The 25,266-nt window shown below is 44.3% G+C and overlaps 1 protein-coding gene across 3 annotated transcripts in view; it reads right to left on the reverse strand.

Moving 5' to 3' along the window:
• ELMO1 (engulfment and cell motility 1) overlaps positions 1–25,266 on the reverse strand; it is a 545,070-nt gene that overhangs the window by 228,757 nt on the left and 291,047 nt on the right. For all 3 annotated transcript variants that reach the window (XM_055132324.1, XM_055132311.1, XM_055132316.1), the window contains one exon: positions 23,700–23,808. In XM_055132324.1, the coding sequence (XP_054988299.1) occupies positions 23,700–23,808 (109 nt within the window). The remainder of the gene's footprint in view (positions 1–23,699; positions 23,809–25,266) is intronic.

The following is a 25,266-nucleotide window of genomic DNA, read 5'->3' on the forward strand; positions in this document are numbered from 1 at the left end:
TGACAGAAATAAGTACCAGATTTGCTCCATGGCTTGGAGACCAGCTGGGGAAAGGGCAGCTCAGATAGAGAAGAGAATACCAAGCAAAAATGTGGTGGGAGGACCCGTGTGGGATGGGAGAGTCGTGCTCGGTGCAGACTGCAGACTGAATACATTGGCCACCCAAGACCTCTATTACTAACCACAACGCCCAAAGGGAGAGAGTGGGAACAGAGGGGAATGCCCTGCCAAAGAGGCGGGGTGGGGAGGGGGCTGGGGTTGGAGTAGGTGGGAAGGATGATGGGGTCATCAGCGGAGGACTGGAGGATGGGCACTAGTGGAGGGATAGATACTCAAGCTGTATATGACTGAAACACAAGCATGAGAATGTGTAAACCTGTATCTGTACTCCCACGATGATTCATTAATAAAAAAAAATATCATACAGGCAATGTCTAACAGTGGGTGTGTGTGTGTGTGTGTGTGTGTGTGTGTGTTTGTGTTTTGCTGAAACTGAGCTCAAGAATCAAAGTATGTAGGAAAGATGCTCTAACCACTGAGCAATACCCCTGGCCCTTGACTAGGAATTTTGATCAGTCTCACTTATTTTGTTATTGCTGGGTGGCAGGCAACTCATCCTTTAGGAAGAATTGATGGGAAATAGTATTTGAATCAAATAATATATCAATGTGAACAGACAATGCTCTACTGAGTGAGCAATTTCAAGATAAATCACCTTATAATAGTAAGACAGGCACAGGGCTTTTAAACTTTTTCAGCTGTGACTTATAGCAAATGACACATTTTGTAATGCATTCTAGCATATATGCAGACGAATCTAATGAAACACTTGTCTCTGCTACTTGTGAAGCACTCTGAAAATGATTTCCTTCCATTTAAAAAAATACTACTCAAAATTCACCAAAGTGATTTGGTTACTTCATGATCATGATGATTCACTATTTGCAACTGCTTCGAGAGTATAATCCATGTGACTTCTCCTTCTATATCATCTTAATCCCGTATCTTGAGATAAATGCTCACAATCATATCTTGGAAATTATTCAATACTAGAAATAAAATAATGCGAAGTCAAAAATCAACAGGAAGTTTTAAAAAACAACATATTAACGTACCAGGCATAAATATAAGCAATGATGTGCATAGGGACTGTTGATGTAAGAAATATAGTTCTAAAAATCTCCTTCTGAATAAAATCACAATGGCCAACGTTCTGAGAGAAGCAAATAGGCCAATGGACAGAGGGAACTTTATATATATAAAGTTGCAGGTTGCATTCCCCCCGCCCCGCCCCCTTGAGCAGAGCCTCTCTGGAACACAGCCACGGCCATGCTCAGGCCACTCTCCACACGTTTGGACAAGCCTCCTGCATGGGGGAGCCATCAGAGGAGCCCAGGTGTGCGGAACCTGGGGCCGCGATCTCCAAGGCTGCTCAGATCAGGACTGGGCCTGTTCAACCCAGATCCGATCCCCCATTTTCCAGTAGCTAGGAAGTCACACCCAGAGACTGCCCCCAGCACCATGTAAACCCATCAATGGCCAACATCCAAAGACTATAAAACCAAGCTCCTGGAAGCGACATCTTATAGCCTAGTTCTTTCTCTTAACGAACCTGACAAGCTACCGAGAATCTATTGCCCACTTGAGAGAGCTGGCAAGCTACCTGTGGCATATTCAAATCTAAAATACAGTAACAGATATATACATACCTCTAAGAGAGCCCAGCAAGCTACCGAGAGTATCCCGCCCACACGGCAGAGCCCGGGAAGCTACCCGTGGCATATTCAATATGCCAAAAACAGTAACAACAGGTCTCATTCCCCTGTAAGAGCCTCCAATCATTGGGAAATATGCGTAGAGGCTGCTAAAATCTCAGGGCTGAGTGTAACAGAAATGTTACTGGTGCCCGCTCAAATAAATCGACGAATAACGGAATGACAGTGACACAGTGATTAGTCCCAAAGTAACTTGTCCTTAACCAACATCAAAGAAACACTAACTTAATTCCCACATAATGAGAAAAAAAAAATCTTTCTTCTTTTTAATGACAATTTAGGATCAGCGGGACTAAGCTCATGGCTTCTGAACCATCTGAGTGTTAGATCAGCCCTCAGCCAGCATTTAGTATTCGGCCTTGTGCAGAGGGCAAATCCCGAAGGCCGGATTCCCAGTGCTCCCTTTGTGGGAAGGACGGAAACCTGCGGTGCCTGCTCTGTCCTTCCCAGGCAGACAGTGGCTACGTGCACATGCAGCTAAAGTTCATTCTATTGCCTCCTGTCCTCTATTCTATCATTTAGTGTGCCCTGACAGAGACATTTTATTGATTAGTAAGAGCCAATGTAGCCATCTTCATAACAAAACGGTGTTCCATAAAGTTCAAGATGGCACCCACACACTTGACCCCATGCAGCCTCTCCCAGCTTCTCATTCATAAAGGAACAGTAAACAACCTTATACTAGAATTGGCATGGAACTGACCGAATCAGGGACAGGTGAAAGTGGAGGCAGAAGGCAGGCAAAGGAAGGCATGTGGATATAATGTGAGATTCGCTCACAGAAATTCAGGGATCCAGTCTGGCCCTGAGGAAGGTGATTTCAGGGGATGGGACTGAGAGTGTGTCTGAGTGAATGATGTGAAGCAGAGGAGGAATTCCAGACAGAGGAACCCATGGGCAGAGAGAAGGAAGGAATTGTGAGGTGTCTGGAGCATGGGGGCATGAAAAGAAGTCTGGACTTGATCTGAGAGGAACGAGGTACCAAGAGGTAACATTTTAGTAAACTAGATTAAATACTCTAAAGAGTACTTCAGCAATGCTTGCAGACCCGAGTAGTGCTGGGTTGGTGGAATCAAATGTTGGGGCAATAAACCAAATAGTGATCGCAGCTTGGGTGATGGTAGGGCAACAAAGACAAATCTGGGGACAGAAAAAATCTTCAGGGACCAAACATTAAGAGTTAAAAGACAAATAAGTCATAGGGTGTAATTAGCATGAGCACACTATATTGCATATCTGAAAAGAGCTGATAGTTGACTATTCCTCTCTCTTTCTCTCTCTCTCTCTCTGTCACACACACGTCTGTCTCTCTAAGGGGATAAATATATACTAAATTTAGCCTGGTATATTTTCATATCTATATATCTAATCATGTTTCAAATTAAAGTAAACACAATGCTGTATGCCCACCATACCTCAACCACCTTGGGCTGGTAGCTGAGATGCCAATTATACTTCAACAGATATAATCTCAAGTTTAATGGAGGTGCTGTACTAAGGTGTCACCTGACAGGACCAGGTCATAATCAGTGGCAGGAGGCTGTGGGCAAGGAAAACCTCAATTTGGGGTCAATAATTGGGGGTGGTGAGAGAAGCGATTTGGGCTCAGTGTGAGTTTGAGAGGAAAGCAAGAAGTTTAGCTTTTCTCTCCACTTTTTTTTAAGCAGGAACCAGGTCTTTGGTTTCAGGCCACTGCTAAAAGAGGAAGTAGGATGGAACTGATGAAAAACATGGAATTCTTTCTCCTCTTTTTGTGGAGAGAGTGAAACACACCTACTTAGGAACCATGATTATTTAGAAATATAGTCTGTTATGTTTCTCTTCCATGTGTTGTAAGTAATATCTATTCTTTAGTAAAAATAGCATGAGTACAGGGAGGCTTATTCAGGGCTGACCTGTCCGGGCGCCTGAGATATAGTGCTCAGAGAGCCCATGACATTTTTAGAAACACATGAAAAACATTCTCATCATAAGGATTCTAACATCTGACAGAAGGGGGCAGATAAACAGTACAGCAGGTAAAGAGCTTGCCTTGCTTGCAGCAGACCTGAGTTCTATTCCAGATACCAAATATGGTCCTCTGAGCACTGGGAGGAGTGATCCCTGAGAGCAGAGCCAGGAATAAGCACTGAGCACAGCTGAGTGTAGCTCCAAACCAAAAACAAACAATAAAATCTGAAGAAATAAATAAGAAGATTGGGAATGAATATATCATCGTGAATCCCACCTGAATTACATTTGTGTTGGTAACAATGTAGTCTTAAAATACAATGTAATATGGTTTTATGAAAAAGGGACACCAAACCTCATACAAGAAAGTCTCAGTGTGGCTGAGGCATAGATGAACATCTGTGTCACTTGTGTCACTGCCGCCTCTGCCACTCGAGTATGCCTCTCTCTGCATCTGATGCTCCTTGCAAAAAAATCACTCGAAATGTATCTATCTTAATTAGATTTTACTTTTTGGTTCAAAACTTACACTAAACCTTGTATCTAGATAAACATGACTCCCACAGTGGAGAGCAAATGTTTTAGTCTCAATGGCATAGATTTTGTGGAGGAATAAAAAGTTTGGATGTTTCAGACCATGTGACACAGCACTTCTAAGACTCAGTTCTCAGGAAGTAGCTGGATAGAATACAAGGCTGCTCATCACAGTGTGACCTCTACTAAAAAATGGAAACATCCAAAATATTTTGCAATGAATCTATTCAAATTAATTGTATTTAATAAAATACAAAATTAAGTAGACATTAAATAATATCATCAAATATGTATTACTATAGAAATACAGTTATATTAAAGGTGAAGAATACTTCGTGTTGGAGTTTGGGTAACACCAGACAGTATCCAGAGTCTACTTCCAGGTCTGTGCTCAGGGGTTGCTCCTGGCAGTTCCTGGAGGCAGTTCCCTTGTGGGACAGAATCCACCGTGTGTCTCCTGCACAGTGTGGATGAGGCCTGGTGCGCTCTCTCCCCCCAGGACGAGACTCTTCCCACTGGCTCTCTCAGCCCTGGTTCTCCCCTAAACAGATCTTGCTTCCGTGTCTCTGTCTCTCTGCTTGTGGCTTTTCTCAGCCTGGAGAAGCCCACCACTGTTTTCTCTCGAGCGTTTATCTCCTCTCTTTCCCTTCATGTCCTTCTAAGTAGATTTTCATTCAATAAAAACTATCTTGCTTCATTTTAAAAACAAAGAATATTTTAACTGCTATATTCAAATCTCATTTTAATGGCAGAATGGTTTGAAACAATGTTAATCTATCAGACTCTATCAGATAACTGTTAGCTTTAATTTTTCATAAATTTTTAATAATGACCATTTTGGATTAAAAATACTCAAAATATGGGCTGATTAATTCAGAATCCAGCCATGGACATTTCTCTACTGAACATTTTTCAGCCGTGCTAGAAGTCAGTGATAATGTTCTTCTTCATCTTCAACTTCCCTCCCTACGGAATCTTTCCTATTCAGACATAAGAAACTACCATTTCTCCACCCCTTATACAGTATCTCACCGGCAGCTGGGAGATAGAGCAAAGAGTCAGGCAATAACTGCACAGGCCTGATGCTCGTTCCGTTCCAGGTACCACAGTCCCATCACTGGATGCAGCTCAGAGCCCCCACACCACACACAGTGCCTGAGCCACTGAGCATCCACAAGCTCTTGTGCCCAAAGATTGCCAGTGGGAGGGGCCGTGGCCCTCCTGCGCACCTCTCGGGCACTGCACGCAACCCCTGCCCCCAGATATCATCCCCTCTGATTGGAACTTCCCATCTGACTCATCTTGTTTTTCTGCGCCGCCCCCCCTGTAAAGCAGAGCTCCTACTTCTCAACACCAACCACCACAATAACTCCCACATGGTGCAGAGGACAAGGAGCTCATTTTTAAATCTCTGATCTAGTGACTGCAAACAGACACTTTTGACAAACACTGCAAAAACTGATCACTAGGAAAATGACTGTGCATGAATTGCATGAATACTACATGCCTGTTAGACCATGGTGGAAATTCCTAGCCCAGCCCTGGCTGTGCAAGCCTCCATCGCCCTCACACACTGGACAGACACACCCACTTTGCTGTCCCAGACCCTCTGCCCTCCCTGGTTGCTGATTCACCCAGGCATACCATGTTGAAGGCTTTCAATTTGATGTTTTCCCCTGTCAGAAGCAGTAATGTAAACCAAAGTGCCCCGAATTTATTACTAGAGTCTGTCACCGAGGCAGGCTAGGGGGTAGGAGGGGAACTGAGGACAATGGTGCAGGGTAGTTGATACATATGAAGGAACTGGTGCTGGAACACTGCATACCTGAAATCCCAACATGAAAAAATTTTATAACTCACAATGAGGGGGGAGAAATTAAAGTTTCCTGTGATGATATCAGCAGCACAGTACAGGAACAGGATTAGCCTTGACCTGTGCACTTTGCAACAGAAAAATAAGCATAAGCATTGGAATTCTTTTTATTTATTTATTTATTTTTCTGCTTTTTGGGTCACACCCAGCAATGCACAGGGATTACTCCTGGTTCATGTACTCAGGAATTACTCCTGGCGGTGGTGGGGAGACCATATGGGATGTGGGGATCGAACCCAGGTCGGCCACGTGCAAGGCAAACACCCTACCCGCTGTGTTATTGCTCCAGCCCCACATTGGAATTCTTATGAGCACTGGTCAAAAGCAATTCCTCGATCACTAGATTTTCTGTCTTTGGGGAGATGAGGTGAGGCTCATAAAAGGCCTTCGTGCCAATATTCCAAAAAAGGAAAACATGTGGGGTGGCACCAGAGCAGCAAACTAAACGCTCTATATTCAAAATGTGAGAACACACACCTGCATCAGAAGAACCTCCCCTGGTTCAAGCAGGGAAGGGGTCCAGCACCAGGACCTGAGCAGGGCCTTTGGGCAACTCTTGCATTGTCTCGCAGAGACTCAGCGTTGGTTCTATGCAACACCATCTAGGTTCTACACACGTCACTCTAGAGTAGGTGACGGCAAAGTTGGCGTGAGCTAATTCAGGCATTTGAGTCTGCAAACTGGGGACAAAACTGGACTCAGCTTGACTCACCCCCTCTGGAGCTGGCCACTACCTGGGGGAGAGCAGAAGTTTACACCAGGGGAAGACTAAAGGCAACATGGGAAAGGAGGCTTGTCCAGGACTCCTGGGCAGTCCAGAGCGCAACCAGAACCCAGCTCGGCTAATGTCCAGGCACAGCTTCTATCATGCCGTGAAGATGCCTTGTCCATTCTGCCATGGTCCCAGGAACTCTGAGTAGGGCGAGAAAGGGGTTCGACAGATAGTCCTAAGCTTTGAAGGGTCAGCTGGGTTTCGAAGGGTCAGCTGGGTTTACTGGGAAGCATAGTACTCGTGAAACATGAGGATTTACTAATTGCATTGCAGAGATTCACATTTCATAGGAATTTCTATTTCCAGGCCAGGTGAATCTCATGCACATCAAATTCAAGAATCACTCGCCAGGGTTATACAGGACAGAAGAGCAAATGAACAAGCAGGATTTTTATTTTTATTTTTAAAGTGCAAGTCATTCTTCTTACTCACTCCATTAAAAAAAAAGCATGGAAATATGCAATTATAAAGCTCAAAATAGCTTCTCCAAGTGAAGCAATGATTCAGACTGCTAACGAGGCTACGGCCACAGCTGCTCTCTGTTCTGTGGCCAGAACCACTGGGGACTCAAATGAAGGGAAGTCACAGTGGCTGGATTCTTGGCTGGGAGCCAAAGCTGTGTCCTTCTCCCTGTGGGCTGGCTGCAGATTTTTCTCTCTGGGCAGGAATGACCGTGCTCCTGAGACACAAAGCAGCGGCACTGACCTGCAATGAGCAGAGAGCTGGGCTTCCCCGCATCTGCAGCTTTCCCAGGGTGCCCTGCTCTGTCCAGGCCCCGGTGGCAGGGCTCGGGGGCAGTCTTGCAGCAACAGTCTCCTGCTCTCTCTGCATCCTCACTGGGGTTCTGCCTCCGAGAGACCACGCTAGGGCAGGTTCAAGTCTGACCCACTGTGCAGGGGTGGGTAGGAAAGAGGCAAGCTGAGCACTCTCTGGAGGCAGCTGGGAATATAATAAATGAGGATGCCGCACAGCTGTGTGTTCTGAAACACAAGATTGGAAGTAGACCATTTATTCCCCTTTGGGGGACAGAGTGTAGTGGTGATATTTCTGAATTCAAATTTAGACTCGGTAGGCCTCCTCACCAAATTACCTTGAAAAAGAGGAACCGGGGAGGGGTGAAGGGAGGGCTTCTGCAGCTCTCACCTGACTTCAGGAAAGAGGATGCTTTTTGAGAGGGTTCAGGGTGAAACAGCTCACAAAGCTTTCTGCTATGTCCAGGAATATTTCTGTACCCAACTCTGACGCAAACAGAAAGGTAAAGATACTCGTTCCATGCACAGAAGACTTACTAAATGCAGACTGCCTACATGCCAAGCACTGAACTAGAAACGAAGACAGAAAGTGATTGACCGAGCCAAGCACTCAGAGTCTCGAAGGGTCACACAGCATTGGAAAAACGGGAAGCAGAGGCAAGAGAGCATGGACAATAAGTAAGGTGTTTGCTTTGCATGCAGCCAACCCAGGTTTAATCCCCTGAACACCATCTGGAGTGATCCCTGAGCACAGAGCCAGGAGTAAGCCCCGAGCACTGCCAGGTATGGCCCCCAAACCAAAAAGTAAAGAAAGAAATAAAAAGAAATAAAAATCAATGACCAATGAGGGCATGGGGCTGACCACCCCGCATGACTTGTCAGCGCAGAGAACCCAACAGGGAAGTACTTGGGCATCCATGGGACTTACCCAGGCACAGACCCCAGGCAGGCCCCTGCTCTACGGAACCTTTTTAATCAAGGGCAGCACTCTCTTAGATTCATTGATAAATTCTTCTGCTTATCTTTGAATCAGCAAGTGTCCCTGACTGAAGCTCACTGGGGGCTTCGCTGACCTCCCAGACAACCAGGAAAATCTCTCCATTAAGGCTAAGAGCAACTTCTCTGATGGAAGTGGAGGGCATGATCCTGGGAAACAAAATAAGGCAGAGGGAGGATGACACCAGATGACGCATTCATCGACAAAGCATTGGCAACAATGACAAGGCTCACACGAAGTACTGAACAATGACAAACTCTTGGCCATGGACCACAAGATACAAATCACCAAGCAGTGGGGCAATGAAGAGGTGGACTGGGAGTGGTGGCCGGAGGACACTGTTGGGGGGTTATGGGCACTTTGGTGGGGGTGAGGTGGTCACTGCATCAACATAGGAACACTAGCACTTGTTGTAACCATGCTTCTTCCCGAACTAGCATAAGAGTCACTGAAGCAGGGCTGGAGAGACCATCCAGAGGGGAGGACATGCGCCCTGCAGGTTGATCCTCAGCATCTCAGGAGTGGTCCCTGAGCACAGAGCCAGGAGGAAGCCCTAAGCACTGCCAGGTGTGGCTCAAGAAGAAAAAAAAATTAAAATTAGTTAAAAAAATAATCAAGATATGAAAATTTTCTGCCTCTGAAGATTGCACAGTGCCCGGCGACCCCAGGGAACAGCCGAGGGAAGTCATCACGCCCACAGGATGCACAGCGCAAAACGGGAAATTCCCAGGTTTGCCTTTTCCTGGGTGTTGTTTATCTTTCACTCAGTAGTTTGGTTTCTTTACTGACCGTGCAAGGGCTGGGATCAAGCCCAGGCTGCAGGCTCTAGTGCTGGATGTGTGGATGTGTACCGGGGCTCTCTCTCTCCGCTCTGGAGGAGTCTTTATTCTTTCTGGAGCATGCTGTGTGTTTTCTCTGTCTCTCTATCTCTCTGTCTCTGTCTCTCTCTCTTTCCCTCCCTGCTAACCCCTTTCTACGAAATTCCAAATAAACCCTGTTCTTACTTTACTGCTCATTTCCTCCCAGACTCTTCTCTGTGAAGGGAAGCCGCGGGCCCCAAGAGCAAGGCTCACCACACTTCTGCCCCCTGCCCGTCCTAGATCCGCCAGCAGGTCCCCAGTGGCAGAGGTGAAGAGAGAGAAAATGGCAAATTCTCTTCCTGAGGCTGCTCCTCTCTCCTCCCCACTTCACATCCTCACCTGGGGACCCACTGGCATCACTTTAATGAAACTCTTTTTAACACATTTGCAATTGTTTCTCTTTTCTTAGAGTGTTTCATTTAACTCAAGATATGGCATGTTCTAAATTTATTTATTTTATTTCTATTTATTTATTTATTTATTTTATTAGTATTTATTATTTATTATCTATTTATTTTTATTATATAGTATAATATTATAGTATAAAGTACTATATATGATATAATTATATTACAATATTATATATTACATTATTATACATTATTATATACTATATATAATATTATTATTTATTTATTTTATAAAGTGGGCTGGAGTGATAGCAGAGCAGGTAGGGCATCTGCCTTGCACACGGCCGACCCAGGTTGGATTCCTCCATCCCTCTTGGAGATCCCGGCAAGCTACCGAGAGTATCCTGCCCTCACGGCAGAGCCTGGCAAGCTACCCATGGCATATTGGATATGCCAAAAACAGTAACAACAAGTCTCACAATGGAGATGTTACTGGTGCCTGCTCGAGCAAATCGATAAGCAACGGGATGACAGTGATACAGTAATGGCATGTTCTGAAATTGCTCATTCCTTGTGTCTATGGCCCTTCCACAGTGCCCTCGATGGCGCCCCTCAACTGGAGCCATATGTTATAAGATACGGGGCACAGGAACGAAACAAGGTGGAAGGGTGACCACTGTCTGTACGCCAGTATTCTGGTGTATTACCTCATTGATATGACCTTGACCTGTGCCCCCAGAATATCTTGGGAACTCTAATGAGAAACACTGCTTTTAACTACTAAGGGGCCTGAGAGACGCCTCCTGATATATTGAGAGACCCCAGCCAGCCACACCTCTTACAACCTCACTGGGGCGGATGCTTTGAGCACCTGCTGCCCACATGGGCGTCGAATAGCCCTGCACAAGAGTCAGCTCTATATCCAATATGTAACATATTTAAATTTGGTGAAGATGTTTCTTCAAATTATGTTAAAACTTTTTTCAAAAATAACCTAGTTTAAATATTTGCTAAGAATGTGTGCATATGTGTTGTTGTGTATGACAGGAGGGGAGAAATGAACAAAGTAAATGTAAAATGGTTAAGACAAATGGCTAGTAAGAATGTGGGCAGGTATAGGAAATGGCTAGTTGGATTTCCAGTAAAAAACGTCTGCAAAAGCCATTATATTTTTATTCCTATTTATTTTACATTTCGTTTGTGATCCATTCTTCTTTATTGATTTCTCCTTCCACATTTTCCAAAAAAAACCTCTATAATCATCTTGAGAAGTTTCTAAATTAATCTCCATGGTAACTTGAAATGAGATATAGGCCACCACAGTAATTTGAATGACCATATATTTATTGTAATATTAATGTTTTTCTACGAGGAATAAAACATTTATTTTTGAAAAAGTAATCTTGTATACTTTAGTAAAGTCTTAGTTCTCTTTATATAAATCTAAGATGTTTTCTTTTATAATTAATTTGAAGCTGTTTCTATATTTATTGTGACTACTAAAAATAATACTTTTCTCCCATTTTATAATTAACCAATTACTGCTGACATATGGGAATGCCATTAAGTTTTTGTAGCCATTATATAGTTACCCTTCGAAATTACATTAGTTCTAACAGTTTATGCTTTGCTTTTCTGGGGATTCTGACTGTCTATAACTAAAAACACTTTGTTTTAACTGTCTACAAATTAAAATACTTTGCTTCTATGAATAAAATATACTTTGATTTGTGTCATAAGATCAAGGAGCAAGAGACGATAGGAGAGAATAGGTGCCTGCCTTCTTTCAACTCACCTGTCTCTACTCTCTGAAGTGGGGCCACCTACCTGGCCTTTTTCCAAACCTAAAAACTAAGAGACAATAGTCAAAAATGGTAATTGTCTCTAGCTAGTACCTTCTCAGATAAAATGGAAAAGGTAGTAATCCTTTTTGAGAAAAATCTATGACAAATATACTTTATTTTCATTTACTCATTCATTGTTAATTCAATTACAATTTCATTATACACTTAATTGTTTGGTACAGACCCCTGTCAAGCTGCTATGCAGAGCAGCAGAGAGCTAGTACACCCGGTAAGGCACTTGCCCTGCGCACAGGTAGCCCAGTTCAGCCCTGGACACCACGATGGCCCTTGAGCACCGAGCCAGCACTTCATCCTGAGCACTGCCAGGCTTCCCTTCCAAAGAACCCAAAGCAACTAGCTAAATAAACTGCCATGCTCAACTTCTCTCGATGATCCCTTCTTTCATAGACAAACACTGCATTTTTATTTCAAAGATATCTACAAGTAGTACCTGGTGAAGCCTCAAAAACCAAAACTTCAGTGATGATCTGTGCATATTACAAATGGAAGGCTAAGGAGCAAGTTGAGAAACAGCCCCAGCAAAAGTCCATCCATCAGCTATGCCTATTACACAGAACTATGAATTCTGAAAGCAAGATTCTTACATATTAATTCCTTGTAACTTATTACAGTGTGTGTGGGACCTGGGGCTGAGAGCTCCAAGCCTGCTTGGATCTGGACTGGGCCTCCTCCACCCAGAACCCCCATTTTCCAGTAGCTTGGCAGCCACACCCACAAACTGCCCCCCGCCCCCGGCCCATGTAATCCCATCAGTGTCCTCTTAAAGCCCAGTTCTCCCTCTCAGAGAACCTGGCAAGATACCGAGAGCATTCTACCCGCATGGCAGAGCCTGGTAAGCTCTCCATGGAGTATTTGATATGCCAAATACAGTAACAATGATGGGTCTCATTCTCCTTAGCCTGAAAGAGCCTCCAATGTGGCACCGCTGGGAAGAATGAGTAAAGAGAGGCTCTAAAATCTCAGAGCTAGGAGGAATGGAGATGTTACTGGCGCCTGCTCCAGCAAACAGATAATCAATGGGATGACAGTGATACAGTGAACTTATTAAAGTACCACTGCACTGTAGTACTGTCTTCTGTTGTTCATCAATTTGCTCGAGCAGGCACCAGTAACGTCTCCATTGTGAGACTTGTTGCTACTGTTTTTGGCATATAAAATACGCCACGGGTAGCTTGCCAGGCTCTCCCATGTGGATATGGGACACTCTCAGTAGTTTGCCGGGCTCTCCGAGAGAGACAGAAGAATCGAACCCAGGTCAGCCGCGTGCAAGGCAATAGCACATGCTGTGCTATCGCTCCAGTCCTGAACTTTTTTTTTTTTTGGCTAATTGAGAACTTTGATATTAGTGTAAGAAAATACTTCAACTGCCACTGTTTATGAAAACATGAGGAAAATTTATTTTAATGGCTTCTGTATCTTTGTTGTTGTAAAACGGCCTAATTTTTTTTTTCATTAAAAGTGGCAGAGGCTTGTAAGAGAGAGCTTTGCATTCTCTGAACTCTTAGTTCACTTTAGTTTCAGGCTCTAGTTCCACAGCTCTTCCTTTCCTAGAGAGTACAGAGCCTGAAGTTCAAAAGAATTACAACTGTTAATGACCAATAATGTTCTTCCAATAAGAAATTTAGATGGAGAATTTTGCTTTCTCTGTAGGCTCAACATTCTGATAAGAAATCTTTGTTTAAACTTGCTTATTACAGGGGCTGGAGAGATAGCACAGCGGGTAGGGCATTTGCCTTGCATGCGGCCCACCTGGGTTCGGTTCCCAGCATCCCATACGGTCCCCTGAGCACGGCCGGGGGTAATTCCTGAGTGCAGAGCCAGGAGTGCATCGCTGGGTGTGACTCAAAAAGAAAAAAAAAAACTTGCTTATTACAGTATCACTGTCATCCCGTTGTTCTTCGATTTACTAGAGCGGGTACCAGTAACGTCTCTATTACACTCAGCCCTGAGATTTTAGCTTGGCTCCCTGGAGTGTGCTTGTGTAATAGGGAAAGGGCCCCTGCGCTGAGGTGGGCCCTTGAGTTCTGTAGGTAAAGTTAGCAGACACCTGTCCAGATGTTTGTGAGGTGAGAGCTATGCATCAGCAGCTCCCTCTGTTCTCTGTCTGGTGTCAGCTGGGTCCTTGCAGGGTCCTGTGTGCGCTCCCCGGGGTGCACACTGTCACCAGGCCTATCCCTATGCCCTGCCACTGACCTATTGTTACTGTTTTTGGCATATCGAATATGCCACGGGTAGCTTGCCAGGCTCTGTCGTGCAGGCGGGATACTCTCGGTAGCTTGCCGGGCTCTCTGAGAGGTATGTATATATCTGTTACTGTATTTTGGATATGAACAAGCCACGAGGAACCTTGCCAGGCTCTCCCAAGTGGGTAACAGATTCTCGGTAGCTTCTCAGGTTCTCTAAGAGGAACAACTAGGCTATTAGATGTTGCGAGGCCGCAATACGCTCTGCTGGGGGAGAGGGGGAGGGAAAGACAACCCATCCCCTCCAAGGGGCCCAGGTGAAGACAACCAGGAGCCGGGGCAAGAGACTGCATCGCTCTCTTCCGGGAGCTTGGTTTTATAGTCTCTGGATGTTGGTCGCTGATGGGATTACATGGCGCCAGGAGCAGCCTCTGGGTGTGACCGCCTAGCTACTGGAAAATGGGGGATGTGGGTGGAACAGGCCCAGTCTCGATCCGAGCAGCCTTGGAGATCTCGGCCCCGGTCCACACACCTGGGTTCCTCTGCCAGCTCCCCCATGTGTGAGGCTCATCTGAACTTGTGGAGAGTGGCCTGAGTGTAGCTTATTACAGTAGTGTTATAAAATTTAATATAAGCTTTAAATTGTTTTTGAACCACACCCAGCACTATTCAGGGCTTACTCCTGGCTTTGTGCCCAAGGATCACCCCTGGTGGGGTTCAAGGAACTAAATGTGATTCTGGGGATAGTATCATTGTTGGCACCAACTTCAAGGCAAGCACCCTACCTGCTGCACCATCTCTGGCAGAATCAGGAGGACAAGAAAGCCCTGGAGAGGTATGATTGTTAAGAGTTAATTTCTTGAGTTGTCTTAAGCCAGAATGTTCTAAGGATGAAAGTGATAGATGGTAGTTTTCAAAGTATGAAAACAGCAATGTCCCAGAGTTAAGAGTCTATTCTAATTGCTGTCGCACTCCAAAGAGCCCTTCAATTGCTCATCTGTGTTATTTTTACTTGCTGAAGCCAAGGTGTCTGAGTGATAAATTATACAAGGTGTTCCACTCAGCACCACTGGTGTGTTATAATAAATATTGCCATGCAAAGACAAAGTGAGGATATCTGAACATTTGCACTGTGTTTGTAATTCAGATGGTATTCTTTCCTTTTCTTAAAAAAAGAGCAGTTATTGAATTTAAATCTAATTATGTGTGGCCAAACAGATGAAGATGGAAAAAATTGCTTTAGAGAAAGGCTTCAACACAAATAGCATGTCCATTCTGCCCTTCAAAATTCATCTGAGAATAATCTATACACAAAACCATAATGAGGAAGTTAAAATGTCCATTTGCTAAAAGGAAAGCAAGGTAGATGGATTCCACCATCTTAGTGATGAAAAATGAAATATAGTACAATCAAGCTTCAATTTCAATTCTTGAAACCTTTGATACTGCTGTATCATAAAAAGCACTAATGCATTCCACCAATTTCCAACAAAGGTAAAAAATGATAGAAGGCTGTAATCTGGCTTCAATTTATCATGGTTTTCTAAAGCATCAAAAAAAATTGTAGAAAATACTTTTCAAAAGGTCAAATTAAGGGTTTTAAGTAGCCATTTTCCCTATTTTAACAAACCCCAATTTTCTACTACTCTGTAATCACATATACTCAGAGAAGGATTAATTTCCATCTAGTCCAGAATAAGGTTCATAATTGGCCTGACCTTGTAAGTTCCACTTGCATCATCAATGACTGTGATGGGCACAGCACAGGTTAGTCAGATTTCACAGACTAAGAGAAACTTTTATGAGGGCTTTTGCACACATGTCAAAGAGTCTGGAATGAGGAAAATACAGGCAGAACCCGTCAGGAAACTGACCCTAGAGGTGTCTTCAGTGATTCAAAGCCATTAGCCAAGTAAAGAGGAAAAAAATTAACAAATGGGATTACATCAACAAAGAATCTTTTACTAGAACAAAAAGATACCCCAAAGAGTGGAGAGAACAAAAGGTTAGTATCCATGATACATATGGCACTTATTAAACTTAGAATAAAAAAACAAACAACACCATCAAAAATATGGAGAGAAGAGGGGCTGGAGAGATAGCACAGGGGGTAGGGCGTTTGCCTTGCACGCGGTTCAAATCCCAGCATCCCATATGGTCCCCTGAGCACGGCCAGGGGTAATTCCTGAGTGAAGAGCCAGGAGTAACCCCTGTGCATCGCCAGGTGTGACCCAAAAAGCAAAAAATATATATATATATATGGAGAGAAGAGATGAACAGACACGTCTTTCAGAAAGTCATGCAGACAGCCAACAAGTATGTAAAAAAAAAAGTATTCTTCATCACTTATCAGTGAAATCAAAATCAAAACTACAGTGAGATATCAGCTCACATTGTGAAACTGGCACACAGCACAAAGAACAAAAACAAGCATGTTGGAGGGATGTGGAGGAGAAAAAAACCCTCATCCATGGTGGGAATGTCCACTGCTTCAACCACAATGGAGTTTTAAGTTTAAGAATTGAGCCTTCATGTGGTCCAATAACACCACATCTTAGTAGCTACCCCAAGGACCCCAAAACACCGTCTGAAAAAGACATTTGTGCCCCTATGTTCACTATACCACAAATCATAATTGCCAAGATCTGGAAACACTCATGCCCAAGAAGAGATGACTAAATAAGGAAACCATGGTAGAGATACACACAGTGGAATATTACTCAGCTCAAAGGAAAGATGAAATCATGCAATTTGCCATTGTATGAATGGGGCTATGTACCCTTCTACCCAGAGCTTATCAATGCTGAGTGAAGTGAGTGAAAAGGAGAGGGACAGAGACAGGATCACCTCGCAAACAAATACAGAACATAATGAAACAATGTAAGGGAACAACAAATGGCCAAAATCAACAAACTGGATAGTTGCCCTGTAGAACTGATTTTGCCTGGGAGATGGGGGTAGACGAAGGGCCTTTGAGACATTTGCAAGGGGGGAAGGGGGGCAGGCTCTCTGGTGATGAATGTGGTAATGAAATAATGCATGCATGAATAATAATTCAACAGTTTTTTAAATTGTAGTACCACAATAAAAATGGGAAAATAAGAGGAGAACAGTCAAAGGAAAATAGAGAAAGAGAGAGAGAAGAGAGACTTTAAGCCATGATTTTGACTAAAAATGGGCAATTTAGGAAGCTGATGACTGTCACTATTGCAGACATAAGTGAGGCCAGTGATATCATCAAGGATCCAAGTTCCACTGTCTTTTTTTTTTTTTGGGTCACACCCGGCAATGCACAGGGGCTACTCCTGGAGTTAGCCCTTCTCCACTCAGGAGTTACCCCTGGCGGTGCTCAGGGGACCATATGGGATGCTGGGAATCGAACCCGGGTCGGCCGCGTGCAAGGCAAACGCCTTACCCGCTGTGCTAATGCTCCAGCCTCTCCACTGTCTTTAGGCTTTGCCATTCCTAGAAAACCAAATACATCTTCAGAATGGGAGCAAAATAGTGGCTACAAGCACTTGGTTTAGAAGAATAAGAGGCCATCTCTGATAGGCTCACTCTTTTTTTAAAAAAAGAAATTTAATGTTAATTACATAATGAAACTAATTTGCAAACTCAGGAACTATCCTTTCTTCCTCCCTCCCTCCCTCCCTTCCTCTCCCCCTCCTTTTGGGCATTGTGGTTTGCAATACTGATACTGAAAGTTCAACCCTTTTCTTGGGCAACCTGAACACCAGGTCAAACTCAGTGACGTGAGCCCATATGTAGGAAGTGCAACTCTTCTCTTGGAAAAAACACTGATGCTATTGATCTCGGCTCACTCCTGAGAGTATTAAGCCCTGAAATAAGTGACCTTCAAAACGTGTTCTGTGAACATAAAACACTATTAAACATTTGCATCTTGTAATATCAATAATTGAGAAGTAAAATTATTTAAAAGGTAATTAAAATAATCACTACATGTAAATATTCTGTATACACAATTAAACATTAATAAGTTTACACATCAAAATTTAATTGATTTAAAGCAAGTTTTTCTTCAAAATACCTTAAGTTAAAAGACAATCCATTTCTAGAAATTTCAGAATATGAAATCTATTTTCATATATGTCCTTCTTAAAAGTTAATCTCTTTATTTTTTTCTTTTTCCTTTGCTTCTGGGCCATACCTATAGGTGCTCAGAGCTTACTACTAGCTCTGTACTCAGGAATCACTTTTGGCATGACCCTAAAGACCATATGGAGTGCCAGAAACTAAACTCTGTCAGCGCAGAATAAGATCACATCACCTTACCCATTGTACCATCTCTCAGGCCCTTCATCAGTTAGATTTTATTTAATTTTTGGGGGGATGCCACACTGGCATTCTCAGAGTTTACTCCTGACTCTGCACTGAAGGATCACTTTTGGTGGGCTCAGGAGACCATATGGGGCGCTGGAGAGCGAATCCAGCGTGGCTGCATGCAAAGCAAGTGCCTTACCTGCTGCACTCTCACTACAGTCCCTCAGTTAGATTTTTCATAGAGTTTCTTTAATCTTAGCACATGCTAAGAGAGCTAAAGTGACTGTGAACTTTCAGTTCAATTGTTAAGTCAATTCTGAGAAGATTCATGAACTGAGGAATGGAGAGAAGTAGATACAAACAAAGCAAAGGAAGATAGATTTATACAGCAAGCTAATTTTCATCAAAAGAAAAATAGGTATCTCCTTCAACATAAGGGTGCACTGATTTGTTTTTCATATTAGTAACTTATTTAATATGGCAGTGGGCAAAAGGCAATCAATTAAAAAGCAATTTCCCTCTTGCCACAGGGTATTTTATCATTTGACATCAAGCACTCAATCAGATGTACAATCCTTTAATAATTTATGAGCGGAAAAGAGCTCATTTGGGCACGGAGACTTCAGAAATAGGGGAGTGTTTTGTAAGCCTTCGAGTACCCAAAACGGCCTTCCCCGTAAGTAAAAAACAACAGGTCAAGCTGGCGAGCACTGGAGACAGCACTGATCCGAACAGATTCCCAGCACGTACACACTCACACACACACAAAGGCTCATAGCTCGGAGGAACAGGTCTCAGTCCCAGCTTCCATTCCACGTTACAGAGCCAAGTTCCTGGCAGCTGAGGATCCTATGGCCAGCCCATCCCTGCACATACAGCACCACCGCAGTCGCTGCAACTCTGGGTGGAAGCAGATTCTTTGTTAACAACCAATGTACGACTCTGCAGCCTACACGAGGTTCCCCGTGACGGAAGCCCCACTGAGGCTCCTGGAATGATGGGGTGGCGGCTGGTAACTTCAGGGACCATAGGGAGCACACTTTCTATTTGTTTGCTTAGCATGATCTGCTCCAGAGCAATTTTTTTCGTGAAAGGGAGCAATATGCCAAATAAGACTGGGAACCTCTGGTGCGGGGGAGGGGACTCTATATGAGTATGGCTCTAGGTGCCCAGGGCGAGTCCTGCTGCACAGATAAGGCCTGGACAGCTGAGGCCGGAAGGCAGAAGCATCTCTCAGGAAGTGGGACATGGAGAGCCAGGATGTAAGTTCACCTGCGTAGGATAACATTGTTTTATGCTTTCTCCTCTGCCACAAAGAGTTTAGGTTTACTGGGTGACACTCGTCACAGTGCTCCTGGAGCACCTCCATTCCTCTGTGTTTGTTGGAATGCAGCTCTAAACATTTTAAGGTAACATTGGTATATCCTGTTTCCCTTGCCACAGGGATCTTGGGTTTATCACAGTGCTCCCAAGGCACTTCCATTCCACTGTGTTTATCTGTAAACTCTGTGCTCTCTTCCTCAACTGGTCTATCACCTTTTCCCCTAGTCAGACTCTATTAACTTGTAAGGTCAGATTCCTCAGAAGTCTATGATTTTATATTTATGAATGAAATATTGCCTTTCTCCTCTCCTTATTCCTTTTGAAAAGTTTACAATGTCCTTTTTGTATAGACACAGGAAAACAGTTAATATAATGTTTTTGTAACTTGGGAGTTAATTGACTCCAAATAATATTCCCTCCCGGGCATCTGCTTTCTCAACTTAAGCCTCAGTTGCCCTTAGTTCCTAGCACCCCAAAACCAGGGTCCTGATGAGGGACTGAAGGGATCCAGGGCAAGCTGTGAGCTACCTTGGCATCTAAATGGGCTAGGCCAAAGCGCCACCATACTTAACTATAAGTTAAGAGCTTGGTCATGGACAAATGGTGTCATGATTAAAAAAAAAAAGTATCAACAAGATTAGGACCCTGCTAAGGATTGGAAAGACTAATCTGGCCTGTGCACTGTTGTCTGAAAGCGAGATGGCTCCAGGAGAGCAATTCTATAAGCTTAATGCATCTCTTACTGTGTCCATACAAAATGATTAATATTATGAGTTTTTATATGTTTGTTGGACTAAGAAAAGGAGAAACACACCCATAATTGGAATTTCAGTCTTGGGAGAGTCTTCCTGCTGGATGAGAATCTGTCCTAGCAAAAGCTTCCCCTGAGGGAAGGACTTTATCTCTGTTGATTGTGACCACACCTATGTGTAAACCCCAACTCTTCATGCTTTGAGATTTAACTAGGACTGTAAGAGTGGGCTGGGAGAGCCAGAAGGAGAATGAAGCAACATGGGGGAGGAAGAAGCAGGAGGAGAATCAGAGGAGAATGGAGATGGGAATGGAATAAACTGCAACTAACACCAACCGGCCTGGTCCTCGTTCCTTCCTTCGTCCGACCATCGCCAACACGGGCGGCAAGAGAGATAGAGCACCAACGGCCTTTAGAAAATACACACACCTGAAAACTCAGTCTTGTTATGTATGTTCCTGATGACTAGCATGTCTGAAGAAGTCTGGAAGAATCCACCTCACTGCCCCGCGCCTCCCCCTGCTCCCCCAGACACCTGACATCCATCTGGGAAAGCTCCTGGCACCCTTCTCCCTCCAACACACCAGGGAGGGTCTCACTGAGCTGCACCAGCCCAACCCACATCTCCATTTCCACTGCCTACACTCAGGCTGCAACTCCAATGAGCCCCAGACTGAATGTGCCTTTCACTCAGCCACTTCCGTTTCAGCCACCAAGAGAAGAACCAAAGATGGTGTGCTTAACTACATCTCAAGTCACACCAAAAGAAAAAAATCTTTCTATGATTTTATATTTATGAATGAAATATTGCCTTTCTCCTCTCCTTATTCCTTTTGAATAGTCTACAAAAGGAAACTGTTAAGATGTGTGGGGAAAACATTAAGATGTGTGTGAATAAATGAAGCTTGTGAGTTTGTACTGAGGAAACAAGTCAAAGAATTCAGTGTCTTCCTTCTGCACCATTTACTCTTCTTCCTCCTCCTCATCTGTTCTGATCTAGAGAAGGAGAGACGCATTGCTCTTAGGCAAAGTAGAGTACAGATGTGGGTATGGCAGGCAGGCAGCATCCACTGTCAGCAGGACGGGGACGGATGAACAGAGGTGCCTTTGGGGGGATAAGGCAAGGGCAACATGGCACAATAGCAAGGACACAAGCAGAGTCAGCACAGAGACAAAGATTGTTCTCCAGTTTCTGAAACTCTCACGTGGTTTAATAAGACTTTTTAGCAAGTGTTTCTAGAGTTTGCCTCCTAGATTGAGCTGTACTTAGGACTCACTATTATCAGATTTAAGCACTCAGTAGGGGAAGACACCACATCACCGGAGATCTCTCCGGGCCCCATACAGAGCCAATTTCATGGGGCACCCCAGATGGAGCAGGTGTGCTCTCCCTGCCCACTCCAGATGAAACCCCGGCAACCACCAGCTGCGAGAGGCAAGGCCCAGGTATGCAGGTTCCAGGACTAAGACTCCAGACCACATGGTGGCGGCAGAGGAGCCGGGCCATCCCTGCCAACTCAGCATCCTGGCTGTCACGCCCACAATCTGCCTTCGAGCACTATCTTAGTGCACCAATGGCCTGGTCCAGGGACTCTCAATTGAATCCCAAAATGGATTAGTGCCAGAGATATCTCTGGATCCCAACCATTTACAATCTTGGAATTCCAGAAGTACAGGGCCACAAAGGTGGGCACATGACCACTCATCATATTTAAAGTGAGCAATAGAAAATAAATGATCTAGCATCTGCCCCCAACAGGCAGGCTTGAATGGTGGTGGGAAAATTTGAGCAAACTATAAAGAACAAAAGAAGAGTATATTGGGGCAATCGTCTGCCATAAAGGCAGGGTGAGGACTGGGATGGTGGGGGGTGCGGGGGATACTGAGGACATTGGTGATGGAAAATGTGCACTGGTCGAGGAAGGGGTGTTTGATCATTGTATGGCTAAAGCTCAAACATGAAAGCTTTGTACTGTATCTCACGAAGATTCAATTTAAAAAGAAAAGTGAATTCAGTAGGGCCTGTTTGATTCAATTCTTCAATCCACCATCCTATGAACAAACACTCAGCTAAATTGTAGATAGGATATCTACAAATTAGTCTAATGAAGAGCAGAATCTAGGCAAAATAAAATGTAAGTAGTGGTGACCAGTTAACCAAGTATATTGACACATAAATCTCTCAGATAAATGGTGTACTATTTTGATGAGGAACAGAGATTTCGTACTCTTAAGCTACTTGGATTTGTTTGGCCTGAGTTATAACTTAGAAACTCATGTGAACTCCTAAGTAACAAATAAAATTTCATGGCACTGCCATGTCAAGCTTAGCTTTTCCCTCCCAGCCCTCCACAGCCGGAGGATGAAGACTCACTCTCCCTGGGCAAGCAGCCTCAAGGCGTCAGCATTTCTCATATTTAGCTCTAGTTTTCCAGTTTACCTTAGCAGTACCTGCGGTCCTTTCTACTGTATGTGAAACATGACCCCCTTTCCAAGGTAATCATCAATTTACTTCCCACTATCATCTCAGACTATTATCTGAAGCTCATAAGTGGTGAAAGTGTATCATGCTCTCATAATAGTACCTGAAATCCAACTTCTTCCTAGTCTATGTAGTCCTGCCCAGGGCCCACGATATATTCACATACAAGGCAAAATTACAGGTGTCAACTCTAAAATTGCAGAGAATGGAAGTTGGTACTTTTAAGGAGGTTCAACATTCATAGTGATTATGGGAACAGATTAAATCAGGTTTACCACAGTAGGTTAAAAGTAAAATTATAACAAATAGCAATATAAGCAACATACCCTCTTATTCTGGATGTCTTCCCTCCCTTAAACTTGTAATTTAAGTAAGAAAAGTCCATAACCACATGTAATGATCAGTTACATATTTTTACTTAATAATTTTATTTCTTGGGTGTCACACCCAGGGGTGCTCAGGGCTAAGTCCTGACTCTGTGCTCTGGAATCGGGCAACCACATCTGGTATGAGCCCTGGGTGGCCATGGCTCATGGCCAGGTAAGTGCCCTGCCTACTTCATTACCTCTCTGCCACCAATCACCCATTTCTTTAAATGTAGGTTCTTGCTTCTTGGAAAAAGCATTCCAAACAATTGGAAGCAAGAGTTCTAACTGAAGAATTCATTTTTTTCTTAAAGGAAAAATGATTTGGGGAGGGGGGTGGCAGCCACACCTTGGAATCTTAAACAAACAAACAAGCCCAAACAAACCAACCCATATTTTTTTTTCCTAAAAGAGCCTCCCTGCCCCAAGCACAGGTGGTTCCAATACGCACTACTCTTGAATAGTTGAAGTTCAGTCACAATGCCTGAAACTTCTCCACCCTGGAGACTTTAATCACCCCCTGCTTCCTCCCCAGAGCACACAGTTCCTGGTGCTGCCCGAGCCCCTCGGGCGCCGGGGTACTCACGCAGTTCGCCCACTTTCAGGATCTCGCACAGCATCTTGGTCAGCTCTATGCTGCTGCGGCCGAAGGGACACTCGTGCTTGTCTTCCCGGCTACTGTTCTCCAGCACAATCTGCAACAGAAAGGGACGGCAGGAAGGGTCAGCATGGAGTAGGAGGGCCCAGGCATGCCGGCTCTCCCCCGGGAGGAACGAGCGCTCCCCCCGACTGCTGCATTGAGGCCTCGGAGGAGGCGAAATGGACACGCCGCAGGTTCCAAGGCTCGCCGTTCCCAAATGTCCTAAGACCTCCTTCGTCCCCTAAGAGCACATTCAGCTTGTCGGCTTCCCCTTACACAGAGGTGCCAATGCAGTTTTCAAAACAAGAGTGTGCTAAAACAAGACTTATAGTAGTATTACAAATTATGTTACCTAAATGAATTTTGAAATAGGCTTATTTAAAAAAAAACTAGAATAGAGACTTCTTATTTTTTCCCTGAATATGTGCCAGACTGTGAGGTATTTTTGTTGTTCGTTTTCTTTTAAGTTAGACAGGTGATTTGCCAAATGTTAATAACCAGGTTTTTTTGTTTGTTTGTTTTTAATTTTTTAAACTTTATTGAATCACCGTGAGATAGTTACAAGCTTTCATGTTTGGATTACAATCTCACAATGATGAAACACCCATCCCTCCACCAGTGCACATTCCCCACCACCAATATCCCGGGTATACCCCCCTCTTTATGCCAAAAATAGATAATAACCAAGTTTTAAGTGAGAGTTCCACACTGATTTCCTCTCAGCCATCTCTCCCCTTCCTTAGGCTGTGTAACACCGCTTCCGTGACTCTACTTCTACATGTTATCCATACACTCCTCACGTGTGGTCTCCATGTTCTTTGAAGATCTCACCCAGGCATTGGCTCACCTGGCAATGCCTGAGGGACAGTGATGCAAGCTGAGCCCTTCCCTGGGCCCTGGAATGGGGGAGGGGAAACAGGGCTGGTCAGTGGACTGGCCCAGGGAGGAGGCCGATAAGACCTGGGTGAGGACCAGAGGAAGAGGTGGAGAGGGGAGGAAAGGGACCGGAAAGGAAAACAGGAAAAAGGAAACTGAAGCGAGGGGAGGGCCGGGGGAGAGAGGAGAGAGAAGAGGAGAGAAACGCAAAGGGGAACGGAGAAGCAGCAGCATAGGCCATGTGAGGGGCCGGCCACACGTGTTCCCAGAGCACAGCTAATTCCGTGTCCTCATGCTTTGCTCATCTATCCTTCGAAACATCTTTCGATCTAAGAAGTTCTTTGATCTGAAAAATTCTCCTCTAACCTTAAGTTATTCTGAGAAATTCCTTCAGAACTAAGGAAGTAATTCTACATATGGACTGAACAAGAATAAAACCGAAGAGCAACGCCCCATTCTAAAACTACTAAATCTCAAACTGATCCATCAAGAAACTGAGTAAGAGCTGTGCAGATGCCCGTCTTATGAAGAAGCTACTTCTATGTCTCTGGTGCTGCCTGTCTCTCCCCCACAGGGCTGTCACCCAGGGCCCTTCCAAAGCGCCAAGCCAGGATCTCTCAGGGCCACCACAACACAT

Source organism: Sorex araneus, chromosome 1, assembly GCF_027595985.1.
Source record: "Sorex araneus isolate mSorAra2 chromosome 1, mSorAra2.pri, whole genome shotgun sequence".
Taxonomy (NCBI): Eukaryota; Metazoa; Chordata; class Mammalia; order Eulipotyphla; family Soricidae; genus Sorex; species Sorex araneus.